Source organism: Xiphophorus maculatus, chromosome 2 (genome assembly GCF_002775205.1).
Source record: "Xiphophorus maculatus strain JP 163 A chromosome 2, X_maculatus-5.0-male, whole genome shotgun sequence".
In the NCBI taxonomy this organism is placed as follows: Eukaryota; Metazoa; Chordata; class Actinopteri; order Cyprinodontiformes; family Poeciliidae; genus Xiphophorus; species Xiphophorus maculatus.
In genome coordinates this window covers 7,135,265-7,161,887 of record NC_036444.1, presented here as the reverse complement: position 1 = coordinate 7,161,887, position 26,623 = coordinate 7,135,265, and the positions used below count along the sequence as shown (strand labels likewise).

Sequence of the window (26,623 nt, the reverse complement as noted above, 5' to 3'; positions counted from 1 at the left end):
AAGAAAAAAGACTGTTTTCTCTCTGTCCTTTCCTTCTTCCTTAGTTTCTTTCTTCCTGTCTTTTCTTCTATCTATCTATCTATCTATCTATCTATCTATCTATCTATCTATCTATCTATCTATCTATCTATCTATCTATCTATCTATCTATCTATCTATCTATCTATCTATCTATCTATCTATCTATCTATCTATCTATCTATCTATCTATCTATCTATCTATCAACAATAATAATAATAATCTGAAACTATTCACACATGAGAACAAACAGATCTTTGATGTTGATTCCAGCCCGTTTCTACCCAGACGAATCAGACATTACTTTAGTCTCACTCTTTAGCATGAAGGCAACAGGAGGAGGGAGACTCGACCAGCTGGATTAAACTTCCCTCCCATCATCATCATCAGTAGCAGCAGGAGCAGCAGCAGCAACAAGAGCAGCGTGCTGTGAGTATTTGTGTTTGTCTGTCAGATCTCCGTGCAGTGCGCTCCGAGGCAGACCTCCCTGCTTCACATTGCTTCAGTGTTTTGGAGAGTAACCTGTCCGTCGGAGAAGCATGAAAACTGGGATTCAGCAGCTCACAGGACGAGTGAGCTGAAGGGTGAGCCTTTGACTATTCAAGTCTCATGTCAGATCGATTCTTCTTTTGAATTTGTTTTTTAATTATTACCAAACTTGTTGTGAACTATAAAAAACATTTCTAGCCAAAATCTGGATGCTGGTTAAGTATTTCCTGAAGAGAAGATTTCTTTTATTTTGCTTTATTTCTCTAATGCAATGAGAGGCATCTTGAATTACTCAGATAATGACATTTTGTTCATTCAGCGGCAGCCTTTTAATTAGAGCGTTCTGCTGAATTTCAGACATAAGTCATTAGGCGTTCACCCTTGATCTTATTTCCAGACTGGCAAACTGACTCTTGTGGCTCTTTTTATTCGTGACGGTTGTAAAGACGGAGACAACTTAAAAAAAAAAAGTTATTGCAATTGAATCTTTAAAATAAGTTTCGGAGAGTGCTAAGAGACCAGAAGCAACATCAAAGTTTTCACTTGCAATTGCACATGTGGTTGCATTTTTAATGCATTTTGCTTATTGGATGATTTAGAAAACATATAATGAGGAATAAACTGATTAACGAGTTTGGAAAAGATAATTAGCAGCAAAGTTGTTCAATCTGCAAGAAATCATTGCATCTTAACAAAGAACTCTGTACAAAATAAATAGGAACCGTGTTTATCTTGTGCATGTTCATATAATTCACTGTTTTTGTTCAGATTTTATGCAGAAGAGTTTGTCCTGCAATGAGTTGCTGCAACAGCTGCTATAATCTGGTTTGTGCAAGCAAAGCTTATCTCCCATGGAAACTTTGCAGAATCCCCTAGTTTAGTTGAGTGATTCCACCTCTGTATAAGTTGGCTGTTGTAGAGGATGAAGAAGTGGAGGCCAGTGTGAGCTAACAGCACAGAGACACTTTTGTGTTTTATAATTGATGCAATACGCAGTCAGGATTCCTATCCATATGCCTTTCCTGGAGCAATCTGCAACAACCGTGACTCTTTTTAATGGTTTTGCGGAAGTCCAGAGATCCTTCCAGAATGACAAAATGTTCATTTAAATATCTTCTGAAATGCGAAATACAAAATTGACCTGAATTTTGCAAATTCAGCAGATGAAACATGTCTTATAGGAAAGTGGTGTTTTTTGGGTCGCAGGTCAAGCAAGTCAACTAACAGTGTGGTGAGAGGCAGGAAGTATGTCTAACAGTGTTGCATTGAGAATCATGTGTTCTCGTATTCGGGTCATGAATATCACAGTACTATACAAAACATGGAGTCTTTGCTCTAAATATTTTCATTTTTTATTCTGCCTTTACAGTGAAATTTTGATATTTCAACCACAAACTTCAATGCACTTTATCTGGGTTTTACGTGAGTGACCAGCACAAAGTAGGTATTAAAGGACTAATGTTCCAGAGAGATAAACTCCTCCATGTTCATGTTGATGGCTGCAATAGTATCTTCCCGGGTCTGCCTAAAAAGTCAATCAAAGCTGCAGCTGATCCAGAATTCTGCTGCTCACATGTAGAAGCAGCATTCAGCTTCTATGCACCTTAGTGCAGGCAAAATTAAACCTGCTAATAGATATACCTGCAGGCATCATTTAGTTAAGAAAATTAGGTGCTTTACCTATAGCACAAGGTTAACTTAACCTGCTTTACAACTGAACCAGCTTCTTAGTATACCCTCCAGGACAGAAAATACAAAGTTTTTGTAAGCCTTAAGTTTTCCCTTCAAGTAAGGTCAGTGCTGAAAATGAGAAAAATAAATAGTACAGAAAATGCGGCCAACATGAAGAAAAAGAGCTGTTACGATTACTCTACTTCACAAATCAGTGAATCAGTCAGTAGGTGGTGCACACAACTGGTCATTATGCAAAAGAAAAAAAGAACTGGGAGGGAAATGCAGCTTATTGGCATCTGTAAACCTGGTTTTGAACTTGCATGCCTTTCCTATATTCGTTAAATTTAGTCTAAATTGCTATCGCTATGGCTTCTGTCCCCCCTTGAACAGAGGAGTCTAGGTAGCCTGCTACAGTCAACATTAGGCCTAAGCTAAATACACCACGTGTGGAACTGAAACAATGTCAAACAAAGTTCATTTATGGTCAACGTTTCACAATACAGTAGTGTCTAGTGACCAAGCTATAGTTACTGAAACAGGAGGATTATAACCATTTCATAAGACGTTACCTCGATGTGTTTCTTCAAGTTGGACGGGGAGTTTTTGTAAGATAGAATTTCCACATCTTCGGGCAGGAATAACATACACTGCATGCGGTACGACGAATCTTTAACACCCACGAAAGAGTATATTGTGTTTAAATAAGGCCATGGGCTCTCATCACCAGCTGGTGGTTCCCCTGGAGCCGTGTCTGACGTAGTTGCAGTCGTTGTGGTCTCCGTCTCCTCCTCCATGTGGCTGCTGCTGATTGCGAGACTTGCTTTGTGTTTAATGGGAGAAGCGAAACAGGTGTATCCTATTGGTGGTGATGAACAAGCCCAGGCAAGTAGGCTACCGACTTTGTTTGGTAGCCTACTTGCTACTTGCTAATCAGTAGGTGGGGTCAAAACACTTTGTTTCTCTCTCTCGCTTTTTTGTAACGAGTAACTAAACCACATATTGAAAATGTATCGCAGTAAAAGTACGCAATTAAGTTCGGAAATATAGTGAAGTAAAAGTGAAAGTCATCAAAAATTTTCATACTTGAGGAAAGTATGAAGTACTCCAAAATATACTTAAGTAAAGTAGTGAAGTATTTTTACTTCGTTACTATACAACACTGGTTTTCAGTTTAGAATTCCAGCGTTTCCTACATGTCTTCTAGTGGAGACCAAAATGTTACTGCTTTTGCCTGCTTTCGAAGTCCAATGTTGTTTTGGAAACACTATCTGCACCATGAGACATGGTGGTGGCAGCATCATGCTGTGAAGAGTCTTTTTATCGACAAGGACAGGGAATCATCAGAGGCAGCAAAACTGGGATGAAGGTTTGGTTTTCTGCTGGATGCTGACTCTAAACACAAAGTTGGAGTTAAAGTGACCAAAGGAGAGTCTTATGGTCATTTCACAATTCTTTAGAAAAATCTAAGAAAAGTTTTTTTAGCATTAATATTTCTCATGCTAGAACATTGTAGTTTAAAATGTGGCTAAAATAATGCATGCAGTTGCTCTGGTGATCTTGCTGCGTCAGCCGTCCACGCATCTCACATGGGAATGTCGCACCTGCGTGAAAGTGCTAAGCTCCAGCGTTCGGTCTGTGTACGCTGCTAGAATCTGTCATCCTTGTTGAGATGAGATGACCTTGCTCAGACTCCAAGGTTTTTGATGTCTGTTTTTGTCACAGCAGTGTGATTTTGCTGCTGCGCGCTGACAAGGAACCTTGAAATGTTTCACAGCTTTTTGTCGTGTTTCTCTCTCTCTCTCTCTCTCTCTTTCCAGTGAGCAGGAATCCTCTGCCATCCTGAACAATTTGTTTATGGCATTTATGTTTCCTTGTACGAAAGACATGTTTTTTTGTAATTTGCATCATACACTTCTGCTTTTTGCGTGCCATGCAGTCATGTGAGATATTCCAGTGTGGATCGAAACCTTTGAAATTCACCCGTTTGTTTTCATGATAAAAATAAAGCCTTTATTCCAGCTCCCTTTAACTAAATCAGCAGGGTAAGAAAAAAAATGAGAGTGAAAACCTTGTGGTGCAGGTATTAATAGAGTGTAAGGTTGTCTCCTGTCTGTCTGCATCACAATGTTGTTCAGTTTACTTCAGAGAGACAATCACAGCCTGAGCTTTGTGGTTTCTTCCTCTGCTTACATCTGGGGACTATTTGCTTTCTTAAAGGAGACAGCTGACAGAAAACTGAATGATTTTCCCGCAATAGCTCGCACAGTGAACTGGGTACTAGAAACAGATGTGAGAAATGTCTTGTTTATCAATGACATCACCGTTAAATGGAATGAAGTCCTTTTTTAAATATCAGCTTTATTACTGACGTCAAAAGTTATTGATCCATACAAAGTCTGCTGAGGCGTTGACTATTGGATTGAGACAGGCGGTGTAATAGACTCCATTACTGGTGGCAGGGAATACTCAAAGAGCTCTTTGTTTAATAAAACTGCTATTGTATGAGTCAAGCCCGTATGAAAGTGTCCGTTGTCCGATGAAGGAGGGAGGAGGAATGTTGCTGTCTAACGCATTCAGGTCGGTGTAATCCATACTGGGATTCAACCTTGAGGATAAAAGCAAAAAAAATTTGAACTATACATTTACAAACGGTTCAGCCACTATAAGACTAGGAATGCTTAGGCTGGGATTGTTGCAGTTTTCTATTCTTTTGGATTATACTACTGCAATAGATGATGTATTTATTGTATGTACCTTTGCACACCTTACCAGAGGTTCCCATAAGTCTGGATGATGCTGTGCAGATTCAGTAAAAATCACAAAAAAGTTTAATAAGCCAAATTAGAACTCAAATTTCATTAAACCAACACTTCAAAATAATGTCTCCTACAGATATTTTTGGTTCAGTTTTGACTTATTGTCTTGATGTAACTTTTGATTTAATCATATTTGGTCCTCACTGTGTGCTCCAGGCCATCAGCAGGCGACCATGTGCAGCTCGGTGAGCCCAAAGCAGCTCTGCGGTCCGGGGCTGACAGACATGCAGCAGTACCACCAGTGGCTCTCCAGTCGACATGAAGCCAGCCTGCTGCCCATGAAGGAAGACCTTGCCCTGTGGCTCAGCAACATTCTTGGTAAAACATTATTAATACTCATATTAGTCTAGAATAGGCTGGTGAAAATCCTATCTGTATATGTAAAGCGCATAGCTTCATTTGGAGCCTCATTTAGCATCAAGGTCATGTGGATTCAGTCAGAATTATTATTTTGATAATGTCTGCATATCTTCACACTTTAACATTTTGCATAATTATGAGTTTATTTGGACACAAACTTTTATTCTCTCTCCACATATTTAGCTGTTTTGCTAATTCATTTGAAACACTGGCCTCTGAATTCGACCATGCTGCAAAAACAGAAAAAAACTCTGCAAGGCTCCTTGTCTTGTCTTTAACATAATTTAAGTAGTAATGCTGATGTAAACACTTCTGCAGGTAGCTGGAATCAATCTAATTCTCATTACAAACCCATTTTCAAGTCAACAAACTCTGACCCTGAGTCTGTGTTTGAAACATCACCTTAAAAGAATAATGGACATCATTAGCTTTTCTTAAATAATGCAGAGCCACTGGTAAAGAATAAGCAGTGTGGAGGTTTTTTGTGCTGCTGTTTGGTTTTTAATCACTGCAATTAGAAGTGAATACATACAGCTCCCCAATCTAATCTGAATGAGATTAAATTAGGGAGCATAACCCAATGCAGTTTTGTATTTCATGTCTCTATGAGTTTTAGAGACATTAAAATGATAGTTTAGTTAGCTTTTTGGCTTTGTTTACTTCATATGTATATGCCTCCAGTTTATAACACTTAAAAGTACTTTATAAAACAAGCAGGTCTAATGCTGGTTTCCAGTTCTGATTAACAGAAATAAAGTTGAGATTCCAGCATGGCAATGCCCAAGTAGCCATTGATCATAGGACTTCTTATAAACATTGTTTTAAGATTTACTTTCCACATACACACACTTTTAATTTGTCCAGTTTAGAGTTGCAGTCACCACATGTATATGTATATAGCAATAATTTTAGTGTGTCTTGTAAAATAAACATTAGCTTTCAATTCACTGTTGCTGATGAAAGGAGCGGCCATTATGTTTCTAAAATCCAACTTCACGGTGTGCTCCAGTTGACTTTCCCAACTCAAAGTTGGGAAAATTACGAGTTTTGATTACAAATCCAACGTATCTTAAGTCACATCTGGTTTTTACTGAATCCAATCCACTGAATCCAAAAAGTGTTCCACATTACACAACCAAGAAATGCTAACCGAAAAATGCCATCAAATCAGCGAGTGTAGCATCTCGTGAAAGACAAAACAGATTTGCATTTTCTTGTCTTTAAGTCTTATAAATCTGAAAGAGGAAAAAAAAAAGAGGATCTTACAAAGACTGATTAAAAAAAACCTGAACTGACTGAACTTTAAATTTTATGTCTGTGAAGGGAATTCAAGTGAATGTAGGTTGAAAGGGATCTGTAATTCACTGTATTCTGTTTTTATAACAGAATATTAGCAGAAATATTTATAAATATTTTTATAAATATTTTCATTTATTCCAGCTTCGTTGGAATTGGGTTGTAAAAATGTCTCAACTTCACTTCATATCAGCAGCTTGTTGGCTGAAACTTGGACACTGCTGGGTGCTTAAGCAGGACATTTATACCTAAAAACACATCAGAAATCTCAACCCTAAAGAAGTCATGTGCTTAAAAGTTGAATACATGCCAGGAAACCAATAAATTGATGTCTATCAATCAATTCTGATTAAAAAAGAGGCGTCAAATATCCAGCCAGGGTTGTAACAGGTGCTTAATCAGGGCTAGAGAATATGGGATTGAGCTGTAACTTATTGAGGGATGTTTAAATGAATATTAGTGGAGGTGCATGTAAATATTTTAACCTGTGTTTATCATCAAATATGACAAACTTAGACAATTTACTGTAAAGTTGTTTGGTGTTTAATCATCTCATCCTGTAAAAAGAACAGTTTAAACACATCATTAAAATCCTCTACATTAATATGACATTCGTTCCCATAATGAGTGGAAATAAACTTCTAACCGGATCTGTAGATAATATTCAGAGATACTGAAGCAATGTTTGTCTACGTGTAGCTATGTTTAATAACTGGGTGTTTCTCCAGGGGACGTACTCTGAAGTTATTTCTTACTTTTACTGCAAGCAGGATGAGTTCCTGTAACAGACTCTGGCTTATGGGAAGCTATGTAGGAATAATCTTTCCTGTTATCTCTGGCTGTCTGTTTGCTCTAGAACCAGCTGAACCAGAGACCTGGAGGTGGGAAACCCAACACACATCTCGGGTTTTAAAGCAAATGTGCTTTCGCAGAATGTATTGAGCTACTTTTAAAAAGAAATGTTTGCAGTTTCAGGTTGAGAGAGTTTTGGACAAACGTAAGGGATGATTTATTTACTTGAGTTGAAATATTTGTCTCAGGGCTCTGTGGCTGTATGTGTTGCTCACACAGTAAGGGGTTGAGGGTCAAGCATAAGACAGAAACTTGCAGAAAATTTCTCAAGATTTCAATAGCTCTTTTTTGGGCTCAGCTGCAACATTTGGAACTCATTAAACATGGAGCCCCAAACCCCTCCTCTTATAAGAAACAGAAATGGGATTAAAAAAGAAATCTCTCCAGTTTCTTTCCACAGACAAATCCCCCACCCCCTGCCACTACCTCCTATTTCCCGATGACCTAACCGCAAAAGTATGGTCCTCTGGAAGTCAGTCAAGTGGACGCCACATGTTGATCACCAATATGTATGTGCAACTCTGCAGCATAATAAGGCTTTATTTTGGGTAAACGTAGTCTTCCTCTGTGCCATTGGACTACCAGGAAATCCCCCCAAATTCTTCCTGATCTATATTTTACACTTTGGCCTCCTGAGAGGTTTTACAAACCCAGCAGGAACAGCGAGGCTTGATCATTAAAGCAGTTCTGGAGAGTTGAAAGCATTACATCAGGCTTAGGAATGAACAGGAGATTGAATTTTATTTCTTTTACTCACGTATATTTTAAATGAGCACACTTTTGATGGATTTACGGCATTGGACTGTCTGCCTGTCTTTATGTGTCCCCTGCTCAGGTCTGGAAATCACCGCTGAGAGCTTCATGGATCGGTTAGACAATGGCTTCCTGTTGTGCCAGCTGGCTGAGACGCTGCAGGAGAAGTTCAGGCAGAGTAATGGAGACCTGCATGAGCCTGGCAACAGCAAGGTAGAGAGAAATCAGAGGATCGCAGTGCGATGGTGTGAGACAGATTACGGTGAAAATACTCATTTGGAAGTTAAATTGTGGCTGAAAAAAGTGTTCCCAGACTTACTTTCATTGTGAATGATTTTGCAGAGCAGTGCTCCAGAGTGAAAAAAAATAAAGTGTTCACTGATTTGATCAGATGGAACAAAGGTCACTTCGGTCTTGAGTCTTTTAGCAGCTCCTCTAAAACTGTTGATTAATATTTTGTAAGGGTTATGCTGCTGCAATTAGTTCTCAAAGGTCACTTTCTGCTATTTGAAAAACAACGAAATTCATTACAGGCAGCATCAAACTGAAATAAGTATTATAGGGCATTAAGACAATCAAAGACTAATTTCTCCTGCAGATCTGTTCTTCAGTTTTTCACAGTTGGTCCCGTTGCAACCACAAGTATGTGCCTTATTGTCATTTTATTTTAACTACCACAAATTAGAGCATAAATGTGAAATGGAAAGAAAATGATCACTTTTTTAAACTTTTTTTCTTTTTACAAATAAATGTTTTAGAAGTGTGCTGTACATATGTATTCCTACCTCTTTACTTTGTTACCCCCCTAAAAAATTTTACACAACCAATTGCCTTCTAAATTTTCCCAATTACAAAAATATTCACTTGCGTTAAAGTTTACATCTTAAAATAAGCCTTTTTTCTCTCTCTCTTTTCATCAACAATAACAACAATAACACAATAGCACTTTGGGGCAGCTTTAACCTGTTTTTAAAAGTGCTATTTAAATAAATTTGACATTGACTTTAACACTGAGGGATGCTGCAGAGAAACACAGCTCAGGTAGAAGAAATTGATGACCAAATAGCAATCAGACATTTACAAAACAAATCTAGCTGTTTTGGAAGAAGAGCAAAACCAAAGTACAAACTTTGGTTTTGCAAAGCAACAAACTGGCAACGTCATGCTGTGGGGATGCATTCCTGGGTCATGGGTTCAAACACGAACAAGAAAACAACCGTAAATATACAGTCAGATGTGTAAGGGAATTATTTAGATCAATGCAGAGTGTTGGAATGGTCCTGTCAAAGCCCAGACCGTTGAGATTCCGTGGCAAGACTTAGAAACTCATATGCTCTCTATCTAACTGAGCTTGAGCTGTTTTGCAAAGACAAATGAGCAGAAATCTCAGTTTTTTAGATGTGGAAAGCTAGTGGATACCTAGATACCTACCCCTAAATACTCAGCGCTGTAATTTGTAGCAAAAGCTGACTTGACTGAATACAAATGGCCTTTCTTTCAGGCTTAGGAAGAAAAAAAGAAAATCATATGTCCAAATTAGGCACTATTTTGTGTCGATCTGTTGCATAAAATCCTAATTAAATACATTCAGATTTATGATTGTATGACAGTAAAATGTAAAAAATAAAAAAAAGAAGTTCAAGAACTGAAAAAGTTTGGCTAGGTGCTGTAATTCAGTGAGATCAACGTGACCGGTGAATACAAACTTTGCCAAGAGCTCCACAATTTAAAAAAATATACAGAAAGTAAAGGTGGGGGATGGGGTTTTGCTGTCTCCAATAGGGTGAAATGAAGGGAGAAAAAATAAGCAGTAGGGGCTTGTTAACTAGCGGGGCCCCACAGACCCTGGGAGAATAGAAAGAACTGCGCTGAACGTTTTTTGAGCCTTCAGTGAGGGTTTCATGAACCTTGGAAGTAGATATCCGTAAATTAGCCCAACGATTTGCTGCTTATGTCAATGTCATCAGAGTAATTTCAGTTTCTCTTATGACAGCATATGTTTTTATGAAGTAAATGAATGGGGTTTTTTTTACTCAAAAATATGAAAAATACAGATATAAAATCCTGATTTTAATATAATTATTATAGCTTTACTTAATTCTATCAGTTCAGAGGGAAATGAAGGCAAAGGATATTTTGTGGCTTCTTCTGTGAGAGTTGTTGATGTTTGCACTGGGGCATTGCTGCTCTGATGACGAAGGGTCTCCTGATCTCAGTGTGAGCGCAGCAGCAGCAGCAGCAGCAGCACAGATATGAGGAAATACTTGAGGTCAATGATCGTGGGACAGCAGAGACACTACTGAACATAAAGGAGCACATTGATTGTTGAGAGCAAAAGAAAAACAGCAGAGCTGTTTCAGGTTTTCAGATCGTTTGCGATGAACATATGTTGCTCTTTATCCACAATTAAAAGATATGTCAGCGTAAATGTCAGAATCTAACAACAGAACAGCATGCTTTCCACATTTCTTGCTCCATAAAGTTTTGTTTAATGCCACTTGAAGCTTTCCAAGTCACTTAAAGAGCTGGAGTTTTTACCCTTAGGTGTGTATAAGTGAATCCCAGTAGAAGTCAAGTCTTATCAGCTCATGTGACCTGACTGAGCTGCAGGAACAAATAAATTAGATATTGTAGATACAACAAAAAAACAACAAAGATTTCTTACTCTCCATGCTAAATTCTATTTCAAAAACATAATACAGACACTATAGATTAGCGCTATGTGTGATTGAAAGCAGGATGCAACATTAAGCTTTGAAAACTTTGTGAAATCTGCAGACTCCATGAAGTTTGAGGCTTCACTTTTGCGATAGTTCAGAAAAAGGCCAATGAAGACTGGTTTAACTCTGTAATACTAAGCAGCTGGCGAGACCTCTCACTGCTAATTAGCCTAATTGCCAACAGATTAGTTGCATGATGAGCCAGAAAAAATAAACACAAAGTGGTAGAGGCTTCTACAAATGGAAAAATGAGGGCAGAATGTTTAAGCAGCTCAGTATTTAGCTTTCTTGCTTGTGCGTTCCTAAATAAAAGCTAAACGCAGCAGCATCATCCCAGTTAAGCTGATTCAAGCTCACAAAACTGAAACCGAATTCATTCAAACTTAAGGTCCACTAAAGGTTTTAAACTACATTCAAACTCAAAATGTGAACCAGTTTGCATGGACTTTTATTTTTGTAAGGTTTTGGTTTTTGATATTTTGTTAATTTTAAAACCAACTACTTCCTCTCTGCATTTGGTTCTTGCTCTACTGTAACATTAGCTGAAGTCCTCCAAACATATCTTGTCCCTGTGGCCAAACAACTGAATCTTTTTCTTGTCTGTTCATAAAACTTTCCTCTAAAACAAAGTTGGCTTGTTCATTTTGGCTGATTCAATTTTCTGTCAGTATTGAGGTTGTTGGTTTTGGAGCAGTACTTTTTCTTAGTTAGCACTCTCTCATCCTTGGCAAGTGTAAAACTTGTCTCAATTTGGTCAATTTGAAGATGTTTTACATTTTCTACGAAACTTGCAACCTGGATTATTCCTGAACATCACAGAATGTATAGCAGATGGGTGAAACGTGGACTCAGTTGAGTGTTGCAACAGGACAATGATCCCAAATGTAAATCAAAACTGCTGTTTGAATGGAAGAACCCTGGGGAAAAAAAGCTTTAGCTTTAGAGAATGTGGACTTTGTTTGAAAATGTTATCAGGAACCTAATCCGTTTGCATGAACTTGTGGCCTGTAGATGACCACGAAATATGTGGTTGAGAACATTTTTAAAAATATCAATGAACATGCTTGCTTTTATTTGAGCCTGCTTGTAATGATTCTGAACTAGTGCAGCTAGTTCTTGCTTTTATTTACATTTTTTATTGGATTCATTAATTGTTGGGAAGGCTCATTAAAAACTTAAAATAATATTTTTCTTACCACAACTGTACATCCCTGTGGTTTTGAAACATGATGCTGGTGATAAAATAGATCTGTTGCCCCGTTATAGCTGATCCACTTATGATTGTGTTAGAACATAAAATGTGCTGAACATAGACTTTAAATTTGTTAAATCTGTTATAGAAAACACTATATTTGGTAAATAGGAAACACATTTTGAAGATAGTATGCATACAGTGGAGCATTTATCCATTTGGGGAAGAAAGCCGTACAGATTTCAAGGTGAGAAAACTTCAGATAGTTCTTCAAATGTTTTGATTAGGCCGCATTTTAATCACTCAGTAACTGGCCACTGGATGTTGGGCAGACAGATAAGAAAGATAATAACACAAGTATGAGTCAACATATTCACTAAATGTGAACAGATGTATAAAAATTTGCCTTAAACCTCCCATGCTCTATTCAAGTATGTTTTTATTCTTTATGTTCCCATTTGTTCAGAAATAATGTTTTCATGAAGCTCTTTACCTTATGTGCAATCAAACACACAAAGGTGCCAATAATAACATAACAAGCCACAGCAGAAATACATTTCCTTTTGATTGGCATATTAAATGCCATTGGCAAGCGTTTTTTCCACAGCTATGTTCAGTAATAGAGGAACATAAATGAGTGAAAAAAAGAGAGCCTGGAATGAAATGAAAAATACCCACAAAAGCTCGCATATTTCCTGCATGAGCTCACTGCACCTTTCTCGAAGCGCAGACACACATATCCTTCATAAAACCGCAGCAAGGCGCATAAATCTCTGTGAACGGACCGCGTGGGGGCTGAAACCCATAAGTATGTCATTTGATCCTAAATCACGGAGAGTCTGGTAAAGTAGCTCCAGTTTTCGGAGCCTTCATCTCCCATATTGATCCGTAAAGAAAAGGCTCTCAGATACCAGGATGAAACCAGAGCGGATGAAGTAGACACTGCTGTCTACTTCATCTCAATCAAAACACTGGACTGGGCCACACATGGGCAAAATACACCTTAATTGCTTTTTTTTGCCTCAATCAACTACAAATAGATCTGTAAAAATACTGTTTAAATGGAATATCTTGGACCTTTGGGTTTGCAGTGAGACGGTCCTGGGCTCAGGTCCCAGTCTGGGGTCTGTCTGCATGGAGTTTGCATCCCTCCCTCTGCATGTGGTTCTTGTCCCAATCATGTTTTTTACTTGAATCATTCTGCTGAGATGAGAGGGGATAATAAAGTCTTTAAAAACTGATTTGCTTCACTATGAATTTTTGATCTGAACATTTTGAATTCTGGTTTACATGTTTCACAGGCCAATGGTGTATCTCCATTTTTAAGGAAATCAGCTAGTCATTTCATCATTCAAAGAGGTTTTACAGTTTTACAAATCATTGACAACACAATGATAAAAATTTGGTTTTTACTATCTATATGGCCATTTTCATACAATGACTCATACATAATACACAAACCTTTCTCTGCTTTTGAGATAGTAGGAATGTCAAGGATGTGCAACTAAAAAAGTCATTTTTTTATTACACTTTGAAAGCATTTCCATAAAATCAACAGACTATACAAGGAATATGATGGGGAAGGACAGCTAAAAGGATAACAATAAGACAAAAAATTCTGGTCACATTGATATTATAGGAAGTGCAAGAAAAAAAATCTAATCTTAAATAATGTAGAGAATTACTATTTTAATTCTTTATCTGTGTGTTTTCTCTTCTTTGTCCTTTCAGAAAAAAATCCCTAATCGGAGGATACCATGCCGACAGAGCGCTCCCTCCGGTTCTTTCTTTGCTCGGGACAACACAGCCAACTTCCTGGCCTGGTGCCGTGAGGTCGGAGTGGGTGAAACATGTCTCTTTGAGTCTGAGGGCTTAGGTGAGTTGAACTGGGTTTTTCCCATTTGTATCAGACCGCCACCAAATCCGAATGTAGGACAATCTGGCTGCGCTAACAAAGAACCCGACTCTGGCGCTGCCAGGACACCGGACTCAGGTTTCTGGCTCCTTTCAGAGCATTAATTGTGCAGTTACAATAGTGAGCAGAATGGACTGTTTACCTCTGAGGTTCACAGTCCTCACTTCCACTATGGAGGGAGTAACTCTGCATGACAAGAATATCTGAATTAAAACACAGAAATTCAACAAAAGGACATAAATGTGTGAGTAAGTGAAAAACTAGGCCAACACTGTCTGACTTTTTCTCCCACCGTAAATATTTTTCTCTTCATTGTCTCAAGCCTTTTTCCCTTGCATGTTATTTTACTCCAAATAAATGTCCTCAAGATAAGGTGCAGAATGTTACAGGGTCATTTGCCACATTTTCTTTTCATTTTGATCCTGAAGGTTTATCATTGTCAAGTATGCAGATAATTTAATTTCTAGAGGTCAGGCAGCATACCGAGTAAGAGGTTAACACTGAATTACAATCCCCTTCTAGCCTTGCAGACATGCAACTGTGATTAAAATCTGTGGAAATATTTCCAGAAACAGTAGCTGATGGATTTCTTTCTCTTTCTGTCCTTCTTTCTTTGGATAAACTTATGAGTTCAGCAGTAGAGGTGTCGACACCCAGGTTTGCTCTCATACAGTGGATCTCCTTTCTGCATCGCATGGTTGGATGTGTGACATCTATCGTGTCTTTTTGTCTGCGCACTTCCTGCTTGGTTTGCCATCGGTGGAGGTTAAAGCAAACATCTCAAACTTAGGCAGATTCACTCACTTTCATGTAATTTGTAGGACAGAGAATGAAGGAGTTGAGTGACTTTTGAATGCATGGAGTTCATCAGCTTGTTTTTATGTGTTATTCACCATCACCAAGCCACTCATCTTCACTCATTGCCTTGTTTTTTTTTTTGATGCATTATCATATCTCATTATAAAACTGAGTGCTAAGCTTTGGTCTTTTCCTGTAGTTCTGCATAAGCAGCCGCGAGAGGTGTGCCTCTGTCTACTAGAGTTGGGTCGGATAGCATCACGGTTTGTTCCAGTTTTGCTATGTTTTCATTTTTTGTTGTTTTTAGGCCCTCGATGTGATTCATCTGATTGTTTAGTTGTTTTTCTCACATTTAGCTACAATGTGGAGCCTCCAGGTCTTATAAAACTGGAGAAAGAGATTGAACAAGAAGAAAGGGCACCTCTACCTCCCCCATCACCCATATCCCCGGCTCCGCCTGTCCCCTTGTCCCCTTCTTCATCTCCCTCCCCGTCTTCTTCACCGACACCAATTTCAACTCCAACTGCGACCAAAGTCACTTCGTCCAAGAAGAGCGCAGGCAAGCTCCTGGATGATGCTGTAAGTCACACACGGGTCACTTTTGCATTTCAGATCAGACCAGAAAAATTTTCAAACGTGTTTTATGTGTTATAGGTGAGACATATCGCTAATGAGCCACCCTGCAGGTGCGCAAATAAGTTCTGTGTGGAAAGACATTCGCAGGGTCGATACCGTGTTGGAGAGAAGATGCTCTTTATACGGGTAAGTTTAGCAAATGCCTGAATAAAACAAATCGAGTTTAAATGTCACCAGAATACAAAACATATTCCATAAATCAGGGGTCTTTGAATCCAGGCCTCTAGGACTAGGGTCCTGTAACTTCAACACACCTGATTCTAATAACGAAGTCATTAGCAGGACTCTGCACAGCGAGGAAGTAATTCAACCATTTGATTTAGGTGCGTTAGAACCTGGGACACATCTAAAAGTCGCAGGAAATCAGCCTTCAAGATAAGATAAGATAAGATTTATTTGTCATTGTCATCAACAGATTACAACGAGATTGAGATTTGCTCGACTCGAGTTAAGATGCAGGTTATGTGTATATACGTAATATAAAAAGATAAAGAAATGAGTAGTACAAAATGAGAAATAAACTTAGACATCAGACAAGGCCTGGATTTGAAGACCTTTGCCATAAATATTACACTGTACAAATTTCAGAAAATTAATATTTATTAAAATTGTGTATTTTTCTTCTTTTTCTTTTGATTACTCGCTTAACAAAATTGACACTGGATCTTCTATCTCTATAAATGGCTTCAGTGTTTATTTTTCACTGGACCTTATTGTCATCCAGCTGAAGATTAATACATTTGAAGTTTAATATATCCAAATACATTAAGCTCATTTTATTCTATTTATTTATTTATTTCAAACATGATAGAAATATAAAATCACACACATGAACAAGGAATGCAAAAGACACATTTTTGTACAATGATCTTAACACGCTTGAAAATGTTAGGAGTTAGGAAAATGTCATGCATTTGGAGTTAGTCATCCATTTTTATTGTTCCATCGTCTTTCTGCAAGACTCTGCAATCACCACGGGTGCCAGCTTGTGCTATAAATTAGGGACATTTTTTAAAATTTTGATTTTGAAAAACAAATGGTCCCCAATCGAATCAGATCAAATGAAAAAACATTCTCTGTTTGATATTTACATATGATGATTGTCATGAACCTCTTGTCCAAATGCCAAAACACAACATCAGTGTTTCTACCTCTTAATAAAGCAGAGGTTACTCAGCATAGTACTTCTGTGGCTTTGCAAGTCTGTGCTATAGATAAATGGTATTTTTTAAAGCATACTTTGGGTTTAGAACAAGATTTTGTTTGGCAAAAGCTTGTAGTTTCTACCAGTGGGCCAGTGAATGTGTTTCAGATTGCCTGACTAAAAAAAAAAATTTAAAAAAATCACATCTGGTATTTCAGATGGTTGAAAGTCGGACAGAGTTGTTCCAACTGGTTAACGAACAACAAACCCATAAAAACTGGTGAATTAAGCTTAGAAGCAAAGAAATCAAATATTTAAATTAACCTCTATTATACTCAGAAAGTACAACAGAACAGATGCAACATTAGGAATCTAAAATAAAGGAGAAATTATTTACTTGGCACTACATTTTTAAGTTATGTGCCTATAACGTAATAATTCAGTTTACATGTTTTCTCTCGACTCATTCCAATCAAGTTGAAACTTATCTGCCACAGAATAAATATCTTCTGCCTTTACTGGAGAAACAGAATATTTCTGTCCTGTCGGCCTGATAAATTGCTCCTACCTGGTGTAATACCAGCTCAGCAGCATTTCTGAATGCACTGCACAAAAGTGGTCCTCTAATGTGCTCCAGGTGGTTGTGCTTATTACAACAGCACAATGGTTTCTCATGCAGCGCAGCTTGAGGCCTGACCATCAGGTGCGTCCAACGGTGATTTCTGGCTTGGCTCTTTAGATGTAGGGATTTTCCTGAAGTTTCAAAATCTTTCCTCAATATCGTGCGCTGAAAATGCTTTTGATTTGTTTATATATAAAGTGTGTGTGTTACAAATGGTTCAAACATCAGCAAACTCTTTTTATCTGGATAAAAATCCTCCTTTTTGTCTGAGCCAACCATCGTTGTAAGCTCTCTTAATCAGAGATAATGCCACACTCTTGCTGTGTGGAAAAATAAACATCCACCTATAACCACATATTCTAATTGCCAGGCTGTTACTTTAATTGCTAAAAACCAAAAAAACTTCTATTTGATCTGAGGAACACAATTAGCTGTGAGCACAGTAAATGTTTCTCAGCTGTCCATGAGCAGAGGGATGCCTGGTATTTGAGGAGGATAAATTGAGGCTAACCGATCTGAGAACGAGAATCTGTCCTCCTGGGATTCTGGTTACTTGGCAACCCACATCCAGGATTCACACATCCCACTATGTGATTCATGCCAGTGGTATGTTTGAGATCTGCAGGCGCGCAAACGAGAGTTTACTCTTGGATGTCCTCTGCTGCCGGCCCAATAAACTGCAGCACAATTGAAATCTAAATATGCCACCCAATCATCTCTAATTTTCTGCAAGGTTTTGGTGAAATAATCTACAGTTGGGACAATCGGAGCGTAATTGCTAAGATGAAAGAATTCCTGCCACAATAACATGGTGTGAATGTAAATCATTAATGCCTCTAAAACCCATTGGTTTAGTCTCCAATGTGTTGCTAAGCAACCAAGGACAAATAACAAGAGGCGAAAAGTGTTGGTCCAGATCAATCTGGTACACAGCATACACTCTCCAAAGTCAGGTCTACTTTTTATCTCTACGACTGGCAGCATAAATGAGCAGAAAAGGCTTGAAATCATGTTTTTCCAAACAAAATCCCGAACAATAACTAGAGACCTCGTAACAGAGAGAACTGGCGTTTTTATAATGCCAAGTAAAACGAGCATTAAACGACTGTCGCTCTGTCTCTAAGCCAGCTCTCTTTATGGTGATAATGCTTTAATTAACATTCCTCACATGGTCTCCCTGCTAGCAGCTGCTACAGTAAGACCAGTCAGGGTCTGTAGGCAGCTGGGGTATGGCAAGCTGTTTGTGTCAATATTCCATCCTGGATTGCAGCCATCATTTGTGGCCATCAGCTGCAAAAAAATCTTTTTACAAGTAATTTTTTATGCCAACTTAGTCAGTTTTGTCCACCTGAGTAAAGTTGGCACCCGATCGCCTTCGAATTAAACAAATCCGATGTTAAGCGTTTGTGCACCAAATTTATTTTACAACAAATGACCCCTGTGTAAATTAGCAAATATTTCTATAGATCGTCAAAGGTCAAAGTCAAATGAAATATGGTGTCAATCAGCTGTGCTATGTTTGTGCAGCAAAATGGTTTGCTTGTGCCACTATCATTTTAATGAATATTTCCAGTGGTCATCAAAGGTCAATGAACCAGTCCACATTTACAAAATCAAATGAAATTTTTGCCAGTCAACTGTCTTACGTTTGTGCTGGTTTGTGTAGCAAAAATTTTCGTTTGTGCCGTCATCATTTTTAAGATTTTAAAACACCAAAATCAAACAAAATTGGTATAAATCGTACTATGTTTGTGCGGCTAAAACCTGTTTGACACCAATTTAGTTTAATTTGAAGAAGGTTTTGGTGGAGGCCACTTCACTCGGGTCTTTTGTCCATCTAGTAGAGTCAGAAGACCTAAGAAAAATGCATATCAGTCAACTACTGGCAGTCAACATGTTGACGAGACGACTGACCTTCCCCACTGTAGAAATAAATGAGCTGCTTGTTGTTTCAGCGTGAGACGGTGGAAAAACCTCAGAGTGTTTCTGGACGGCGCTGTCCCCGCTCGGCCCCAGGCCTCCGCTGTCCTCTGGGTTCCTGATCAAGGACTCGTCTCAGGCAGGAGTCATGTCCCAGAGCAGCATGATTGAAACCTCGCTGCTTCACACAGATCCATTAAGTGCACTGTAACAAAGCCCCGGGCCCAGTGCAGCTGATTGGAAGTGCTGCCCCACTGCTGCCCCCTAGATTGATTCTTGTAAGAGGCTTATAAATGTTGTATGTTATGCTGCTGGAGGGCAAGAAGCCTCATATCTGACCACACTGAAGTGACAAGGTCCTAGGTAGTTTATCCTTTTTATCGAACTGTATATTTTAGTCAGTGTTAGAATCTCTAAAGACTAATAAGGCATTATGATTTTTTTTATGTACCCTCCTACAGTAAACAAGCTTGTTTCTGCTGAGGTGTAATGAAGTGGTAATGAGGAAAAGTGGCAGTAAGCCTTTGCTCTGTAGCAGACGTGTTTTATGAGCACAGCCTCTTGGGAATGCCAGCGTTTGATCATCTAATACAGCAGCGTGTTTTATTTCTTCTTTTTACTATAATGGGTGATGTTGCCATGGTAGCGAACCTCGGGAATGTGCCCTGATGTGACAGGTGTCATCATGCTAAGGAAAAATTGCTGCAAAAAAATAAAAGAAATCACTTTATAGAATTGTGAGGCAAACAGCACAGATTTAGACAGATTTAAACCAGCTGGATATTTTACAGCAGAACTGATTGTGTTGATAGCTGCTGTTTCACTAAGGTTAAAACTGAAACAGGCTGTTTAACATCCTAAAAGTTAGATCCTCTAGAGTCTAGTTCAAAGTGATCTTTAATCATCACAAAAAGATCAAAAGTGCATAGTGCATTAAGAACCATTTTTGATCTTGTGTTTTGAGAAAATGGCAACATGAAGCATCAGCTAACAATATTTATACAGATACCAATTTAGATAAATTGGGACATATTAAAATAAATAAAATATATCGGTTTGTTATATTATCTTTATTAAATTATATCAATTTAGGGATATAATTCGATGCCAATAAAGAGACTATTTCAGACGATTGTTTTAAGTCTGTACTCTTTATGCATTGATACTCAATAGCTTTTTTTTTTTTACACACATTGAAAAAGTATTCATATCCCTTAAACCAGGGTGTCAAACTCAGTTTAATTTTGATCCATATCACAAATGTCCTCAAAGGGTTGGGCGTGGCAGAATGCACTGATAAACTTACATACTAACAGATTTAAAATAATAATAAATAGCTCTACATTTGAGAAGTACTTCTCAAACTTAAATAACGTTGAGCATCCTTTCATAATGATGTAATTTGGCAGTATTAAGATAAAAACTGATTTGATTTGATTAATGAAAAAGTGTTTTAGCACCGAACTGTTTCTGTAAAGTCGTATTTATGTGGCTCTCCAGAGTTTAGAAGGCCACATACATTGACATGGCGGGCCGGATTTGGCCCCCTGGCCTTTAGTTTGACACACCACATTTTGTCACATTACAACTACAGGGAGACCAACACAATTTGTCTTTTGATTTTACTAGTTAGGTGACTTCTTAATGTTGTTCTGGATTTTATTTAGGTGAGTCAGGACAAAGGGGATTGAAAAATCTATGCTATTTTTTGTTGTTTTTGTCAAGAATTTTAGAAACAATTTGTTTCTTTTTAACCTAACTTTATATTGGCCAATCAAATAAAGACCCAATAAAATACTTTCAAATCTGTGGCTGCAATGTGACAAAATGTAAAGGTTTTATGGCTGTTAATTCATTTCCCAGTTACTGTAGACTTTCTCCTACAAAGCCTTTAGCATTTTTCAAGAAGTTTATTACAGAGATTCCCATCAAGATTGCAAGTAAACCTGTTACATAAATGTTTGTTTCTGAAGGATTTCTTAAACCGGCTTCGCCCTGATTCAATTTCCTGTTGCAGATGCTGCACAACAAGCATGTGATGGTGCGGGTCGGCGGAGGCTGGGAGACGTTCGAGAGCTACCTGCTGAAACACGACCCCTGCCGCATGCTGCAGATTTCCAGAGTGGAGGGAAAGATATCCCCCATCAGCACCAAGTCCCCCAACATCAAAGACCTCGCCCCGGACAGCTACCTAGTGGTGGCGGCCCACTACCGCAGCAAGAAGTGAAGCCCCACAGCAGAGTGGTTCTGGTCACAAATAGATATGGTGTATGTGTGATTTTAAGTCCACACAAATAACGGGGCTTTGCTATGCAAAGACGTGGAGAAAACACAGAGAGAACCGACTAATAATAATAAATAGAAATCATGGGTCGTATAGTTTTCAATTTAATTTTGTGCTTTATCTAATTTTCTTTAGCTTAGGGAATCCTCATACTTTATTTTGTTCACAATTACAGTGTAGTGGGTCAAACAGGAGTTTAGCAAGGAAGATGTAGATGTTTGTGACATTTTGTTTTAATCGTTAGTTATACTTGAAGCAAGAGTAGGTTCTTTTCAGTGAGTATTCAGAGGCATCCTTTGTAAATCTGACAGTCTACATGCAGAAGTACATCCTTTTCATGTAAACTAGAGATGGATTCATCAGCACCTTTGTGAAACTAACATCTTGTCATGTAATGCCATTTTAACACAGTAGGCAGGAGATATTCCACAAGTATCAATATTTTGATGTTTCAAACTAATTTTAACAAACATATTAGAATAACAAAACTTTGTACTATCCAAAGCTTTAGATTGTGTGTCTTTGCATCATAGAAAACATTTCTCTAAAATCCGATACTTAAAAGCTCAAGTATGATTTCTGATTAGGTTAAATGTAAGCAGAGCTTGCACTACATGTTGATTTAATGTCTAAATTGTGCCATAATCTTTATTTCAACAATACAATCTCACGCAGAACAGAACCAGAGGGGTTTTTTGACTTATGAAGCTACTTATGTTTTTCTTTTTGCGTAGAGTTACTGACCTCTAGAGGTAGAACAGAGATCAAGATGAAGACAATCTTTGACTGTTGGTTTGGAGTCTCACAATAACAGACACAATACCTGTATCAAAGCTGAGCTCATTGATATGTGTGACTTTTTATGGAATATTATGTTGGTTTTGTACTAAGAATAATGATTAAAAACCACCAAGTTTCTTAGAAGTGAAAATCCTTTTTTTTTTAAGTAAACTGTAAATAAAGTCTCATTGTTTGTGACAACCTTCTCTTATTTCCAAATATCAAAATCCTTGAATGAGCTTCGTAATTAAAACATCTGTAAATGTTCATCTGATGCCCTGTGGACACAAACTCAGAAGTTGTCGTTATGTGTTGTGAAGTAAAACCAAAAATCCAAACATACATAACAGAAATGTGCTTTATTAACTGTAGCAATACCATTGGCTATACTTTGTCCTACAAAATGGCAAGAGCACCAGAAGCTTTTGAGGATCAGGCAGCTTTAAGAAAAGATCTCAGTTAAGTTAAGCACTTTGAAGAATATTCACTACATTGTCATCCAGCACCGTATGTGAGAGTACAAAGGCAAAGCTGCAGTCTCCAAAAAACTGTGACAGACAGGAAAGAAAATAAATTACTAATGAATTATGAGTTGTGGCATATCCATTCAACAAACAGTAATACTAGTTTTTAAATCAAACCAAATCATATTAGTGCTTTATAGTTAAATTCAAATGAAGAAATTCAACCAGTGCAATAGAGCAGGATTATGACTGGTTGATAAAGTGCCGTCGGTCACATGCACAAGGGTGATGAGGGCAAGTCTGGTCTGGAAAATATTTCGGCCTGTTTATCATTGATGCATATTATCAGATAGAGGCTGAGAGTGTGGTCAGCAGAATAACCGAAGTGGCAACTAAATCATGTCATCAGCAGAGCAGAGTTGAAAACATGTTTGTCCCCCACCACCTTAAACAATCCAGTACAGAAAGTTTTTAAAGTCCATCACATCGTTAATTGTGTTCCATAAAAGAAAGGTGATGTTTGCCAGTGGCCACTGTGAAGGTCATCAACATGCCCAAGTCACCAAGCACACATAGTTCAGCTTTTAAACTGTCACGTTTGCATAAGTTACTATGTTACCAAGAAGCTTTGACCTAAATCTGCTTCAGTACTGAGGGGAAAAAACAAATTAATTACAGAAGAAAATTACAAAAAATAAACGACTACAACTTCTAAAACTGATGACTCATTTTCTTTAAAAGACATTTTTCGAATAATGAGCCCTGTTTAATCGCATATATTGTTATATTGCTAATATAGTCATGTTTAATCAGAGGTTTGAACATAATGTGTCATCCTCAACCTGTTCAAATGTCCTAACCTGTTATTTATAACTTGGCAAATATGGTTTCGTTTTCTGCCTGATGTGATGACAATCAAATGTTTGTAACATAAAATCAAGCAACAAAAAAAAAAAAAAAGTTCAATCGGGCAGCAGTTCCAACTTTTTCAAGTAATCCAGCAGACAGACTTCATGTGGATTTGGACATTTTAAGTCCAACTTCTCCATCGGGAACTTCATCCAACCTGCCACTGAAGACAAAAGAAAGATCAAACAACAGAGCTGGTTACACATCTAACATGAAACCTCTGCATATGTAAACTGCTGTAAATGTTATCAAGATCAAAGTTCATTTAGATATACATGCCAGAGATAACAATAATTATAGCCCTTTTTATGGCAAGGATTACTGTAATGTAATGTGTAAGCATCCTACAGCTTTACCGAAAGATACAATTGAAGTGTAAAATGAAAATGCATAGAAAGAAGCATGAAGCCAAAGCTAAACGTACCTTCAGTCCACCGCCACCAGACACAGATGGGGTCATCGCCTGCTTCTCAATTTCTTCCTGTTTCTTTCTTTTCCTTTCAACTGCTTCTGGATTTTTGACACCCCTGTACGCCGTCTGGAAGTCAGAGAGGAAGTGGAGAGAAAAAAATGAAAACCCAGCAGGAAACGGCAACGCTCATTTCTGATTTCATTGAATGTTAGAAATACTGTGCAAACAGGCATGCATCTGTGTTTTTAACAACATATTCCATTTCAGCTGCAACCTTTCAGAATAAAAGGCATGATCTAGTGTGCACGCATTCAACCGCCAAATAAGGCATCTCAGTAAAAAGACACAGCACTCTTCTTTCACTCTTGGTGTGCTGCCTACTCTATCGGTGGGTTAGAGCTTTGTGCTTTTGCTTGCAGCAGCCTGAACTGTAAAGGTTAACACATAACAGTGACTGAGAGCAGAGAAATGTGGCAGTAAAAATATTAGCCAACTTCAGAGGTTGGCTTTTGTTTCGATCTGAATTGACTTACCTCGATTTAACTTTAGCATGGCTCTCACTGGTTTGCAAGTGTCTTTTCTGCACAATAAAAAAATGCTCACCACACTGCGCAGCAGTTCTTAAATACAAGTCACCAAATGTTCAGATGTTTATAATCAAGAAATGGCTTTTTGAGTACATGAATAGCATGGCTGAAAAATGATATAGAGAGGAAGCATTTCCTTTTTTGTCCTTTATGACATAATGGTGGGACTGTTTTTATACCGTGACCTTTTTTTTTAATGAAGGTGAATGTGTTTATCATCAATATATTTTAGATAAAGATACTTTTGGAAACAGTGAAAACTGTGTCCTTATGTCTGTGTCCACAGGCTTATTTTATGTGATCGGTCAACACAAATTAGAACATGTTTTTGAAGCAAAATGAAAAGGAAGGTGTAATCAAGATTTTTGTGTTACAAACAAGTCTGAAAAGTATGATGTGCATTTTTATTCAACCTTCCTTGATCTAACGATCATAAATAAAACCTTCCAAAAGTCACTTATTAAACAGAGTGTGTCTTTGTGTAGTTTAATCTTAGTATTGTTCAGCTGTCATGTGCAGGCCACACAGAAACATCCAGAGGACAGAACACTACTGACTGCAAGTTTAAAGGTCGAGTTGGTTATGAAAAAAATATATCTACAGTAATCCACTTTTCAATCCATAAACGAAAAACTGTTTTAACACGAGGGGAAAATTTACATTTTTGGCCCACAAGCAAAATGTTGCCTGAACATATAATCCCACTGTGAGATGGTGGTGGCAGCATCATGCTGTATGGATGGGAGGCTTTGGATTAACAGGGATGAGACAGTTGGTTAGAGTTGATGAGGCTTTAAAAAAACTCGTTTTATGAGGTTTATTGAGGCTGGAGTTTACTATTGAGAAAGACAACAACCCTAAATGCGCAGTCAGGGCTGAATGTCTAAGAATGACCCAGTCAAAGTCCACACTTAAATCAAACCCAGAAAACCTAAAACTACAGAAAAATGTTGCTCTAAAAACTTTTGAGTACACGTACCTTACTATGCACCGCTTTGAGTTGGTCTAACAAGGCTTGTTGTTTGCATGTTGGGTGTGACTCTGGGCCACTAAGTTAATAAAACCAGCTTAGATAAATAGTAAGTGTCTGACTCAAAATCTGCAACAGGAACCACTACTGACCTCTTTTTGTCTCTTCTCAGCGGCTTCAGCCAATTGTTGTCTCCTCGTCTCCTGTTTAGGACAGACAACGTTATGAAATGACACTCATGTGAAGCCCTGATAATATGTCGCTGTTTACTGTAAACCCCTTTAATAAGGGCCTTTTCAGTATAAAGAGTAATAAAAATACATTCTTCTTGGCTTTGTTACTCTGTATGTCATTCTGGCTTATCTAGCGACATATCTTAACAGGAAATGTAATTAATTACATTAACTTACAGGATCCGGGGTGACAACAACGTCGTCGGCAGCTCCACCAAGGCACGGTAAGCACATTCCCATTCTGGAATAATTTTATTATTCCACCAGTGTGTCAGTAAAAGAATGGCGTAGAAAATTAGTTTTCAGTTTTTCAAATTAATTAAACCAGAACCCTAATATGATATTTGGCCATTCACAACTTGTATGCGTAGTAAATACGGCGAAAGAAGCGGCAGCTTCTACTCCAGCTGGCAGCCGCTGGGTCAGCGGACATACCGTTTCCGTTAGCTAACAGCGGCTCCTGCTATTAGCCCGGGGTGGACATTAGCATTCTAGCTACCGACTAGTTTAAGCTACCGCTACAAGCCAAGCTGCTTCTCTGAGTCACATAATAAACCGTTTCCCTCCGCACCTTTTATTAAATCGGCGCCGCATTTGGAAAATAAATCGCCCCACAGTCAGATACCTAGAGTTCAACACGCCTCTTTGCCCGTTTGTTTGCGTAGCTTCACTGATGAAGCCAATATGTTACGTCGGTTACGTTCAATAACGGTACGTTAATAAGCGCTGATGACGTCACATGCATTTAGTTTTAACGTGGTCAAAATATGACATATAA

At 38.1% G+C, this 26,623-nt stretch overlaps 2 protein-coding genes across 3 annotated transcripts; one reads left to right on the top strand and one right to left on the bottom strand.

The window, feature by feature from the left end:
- Positions 1-415: 415 nt before the first annotated feature.
- gas2 (growth arrest specific 2) lies at positions 416-23,734 on the top strand. Of its 2 annotated transcripts, none has more exons than XM_023346815.1 (8): positions 416-448; positions 5,155-5,316; positions 8,342-8,472; positions 13,903-14,047; positions 15,084-15,147; positions 15,241-15,463; positions 15,539-15,646; positions 21,224-23,734. In XM_023346815.1, exons 2-8 carry the CDS (start codon positions 5,172-5,174, stop codon positions 21,431-21,433), a joined length of 1,026 nt encoding a protein of 341 aa, XP_023202583.1. In that variant the 5' UTR covers positions 416-448; positions 5,155-5,171; the 3' UTR covers positions 21,434-23,734. The 2 variants fall into 2 exon arrangements, with proteins under 2 accessions (XP_023202583.1, XP_005809970.1); XM_005809913.2 differs by lacking the exon at positions 416-448 and adding an exon at positions 455-603.
- Positions 22,615-26,530, bottom strand: svip (small VCP interacting protein). The gene is made up of 4 exons (XM_005809890.3): positions 26,023-26,530; positions 25,765-25,815; positions 24,068-24,181; positions 22,615-23,806 (listed from the first exon to the last, which is right to left on the bottom strand). Exons 1-4 carry the CDS (start codon positions 26,083-26,085, stop codon positions 23,792-23,794), a joined length of 243 nt encoding a protein of 80 aa, XP_005809947.1. The 5' UTR covers positions 26,086-26,530; the 3' UTR covers positions 22,615-23,791.
- Between the last annotated feature and the right edge of the window lie 93 nt (positions 26,531-26,623).

Bases quoted from the DNA above. Each gene is read 5' to 3' on its own strand.
- gas2 (XM_023346815.1), top strand. From the start codon at position 5,172: ATGTGCAGCTCGGTGAGCCCAAAGCAGCTCTGCGGTCCGGGGCTGACA. The intron at 5,317-8,341 runs GTAAAACATTAT...TCCCCTGCTCAG, and splicing joins GTGGCTCAGCAACATTCTTG to GTCTGGAAATCACCGCTGAG. The intron at 8,473-13,902 runs GTAGAGAGAAAT...TTGTCCTTTCAG, and splicing joins ATGAGCCTGGCAACAGCAAG to AAAAAAATCCCTAATCGGAG.
- svip (XM_005809890.3), bottom strand. From the start codon at position 26,085: ATGGGAATGTGCTTACCGTGCCTTGGTGGAGCTGCCGACGACGTTGTT. The intron at 25,816-26,022 runs GTAAGTTAATGT...TGTCCTAAACAG, and splicing joins TTGTTGTCACCCCGGATCCT to GAGACGAGGAGACAACAATT. The intron at 24,182-25,764 runs GTCAGTAGTGGT...TCTGACTTCCAG, and splicing joins CTGAGAAGAGACAAAAAGAG to ACGGCGTACAGGGGTGTCAA.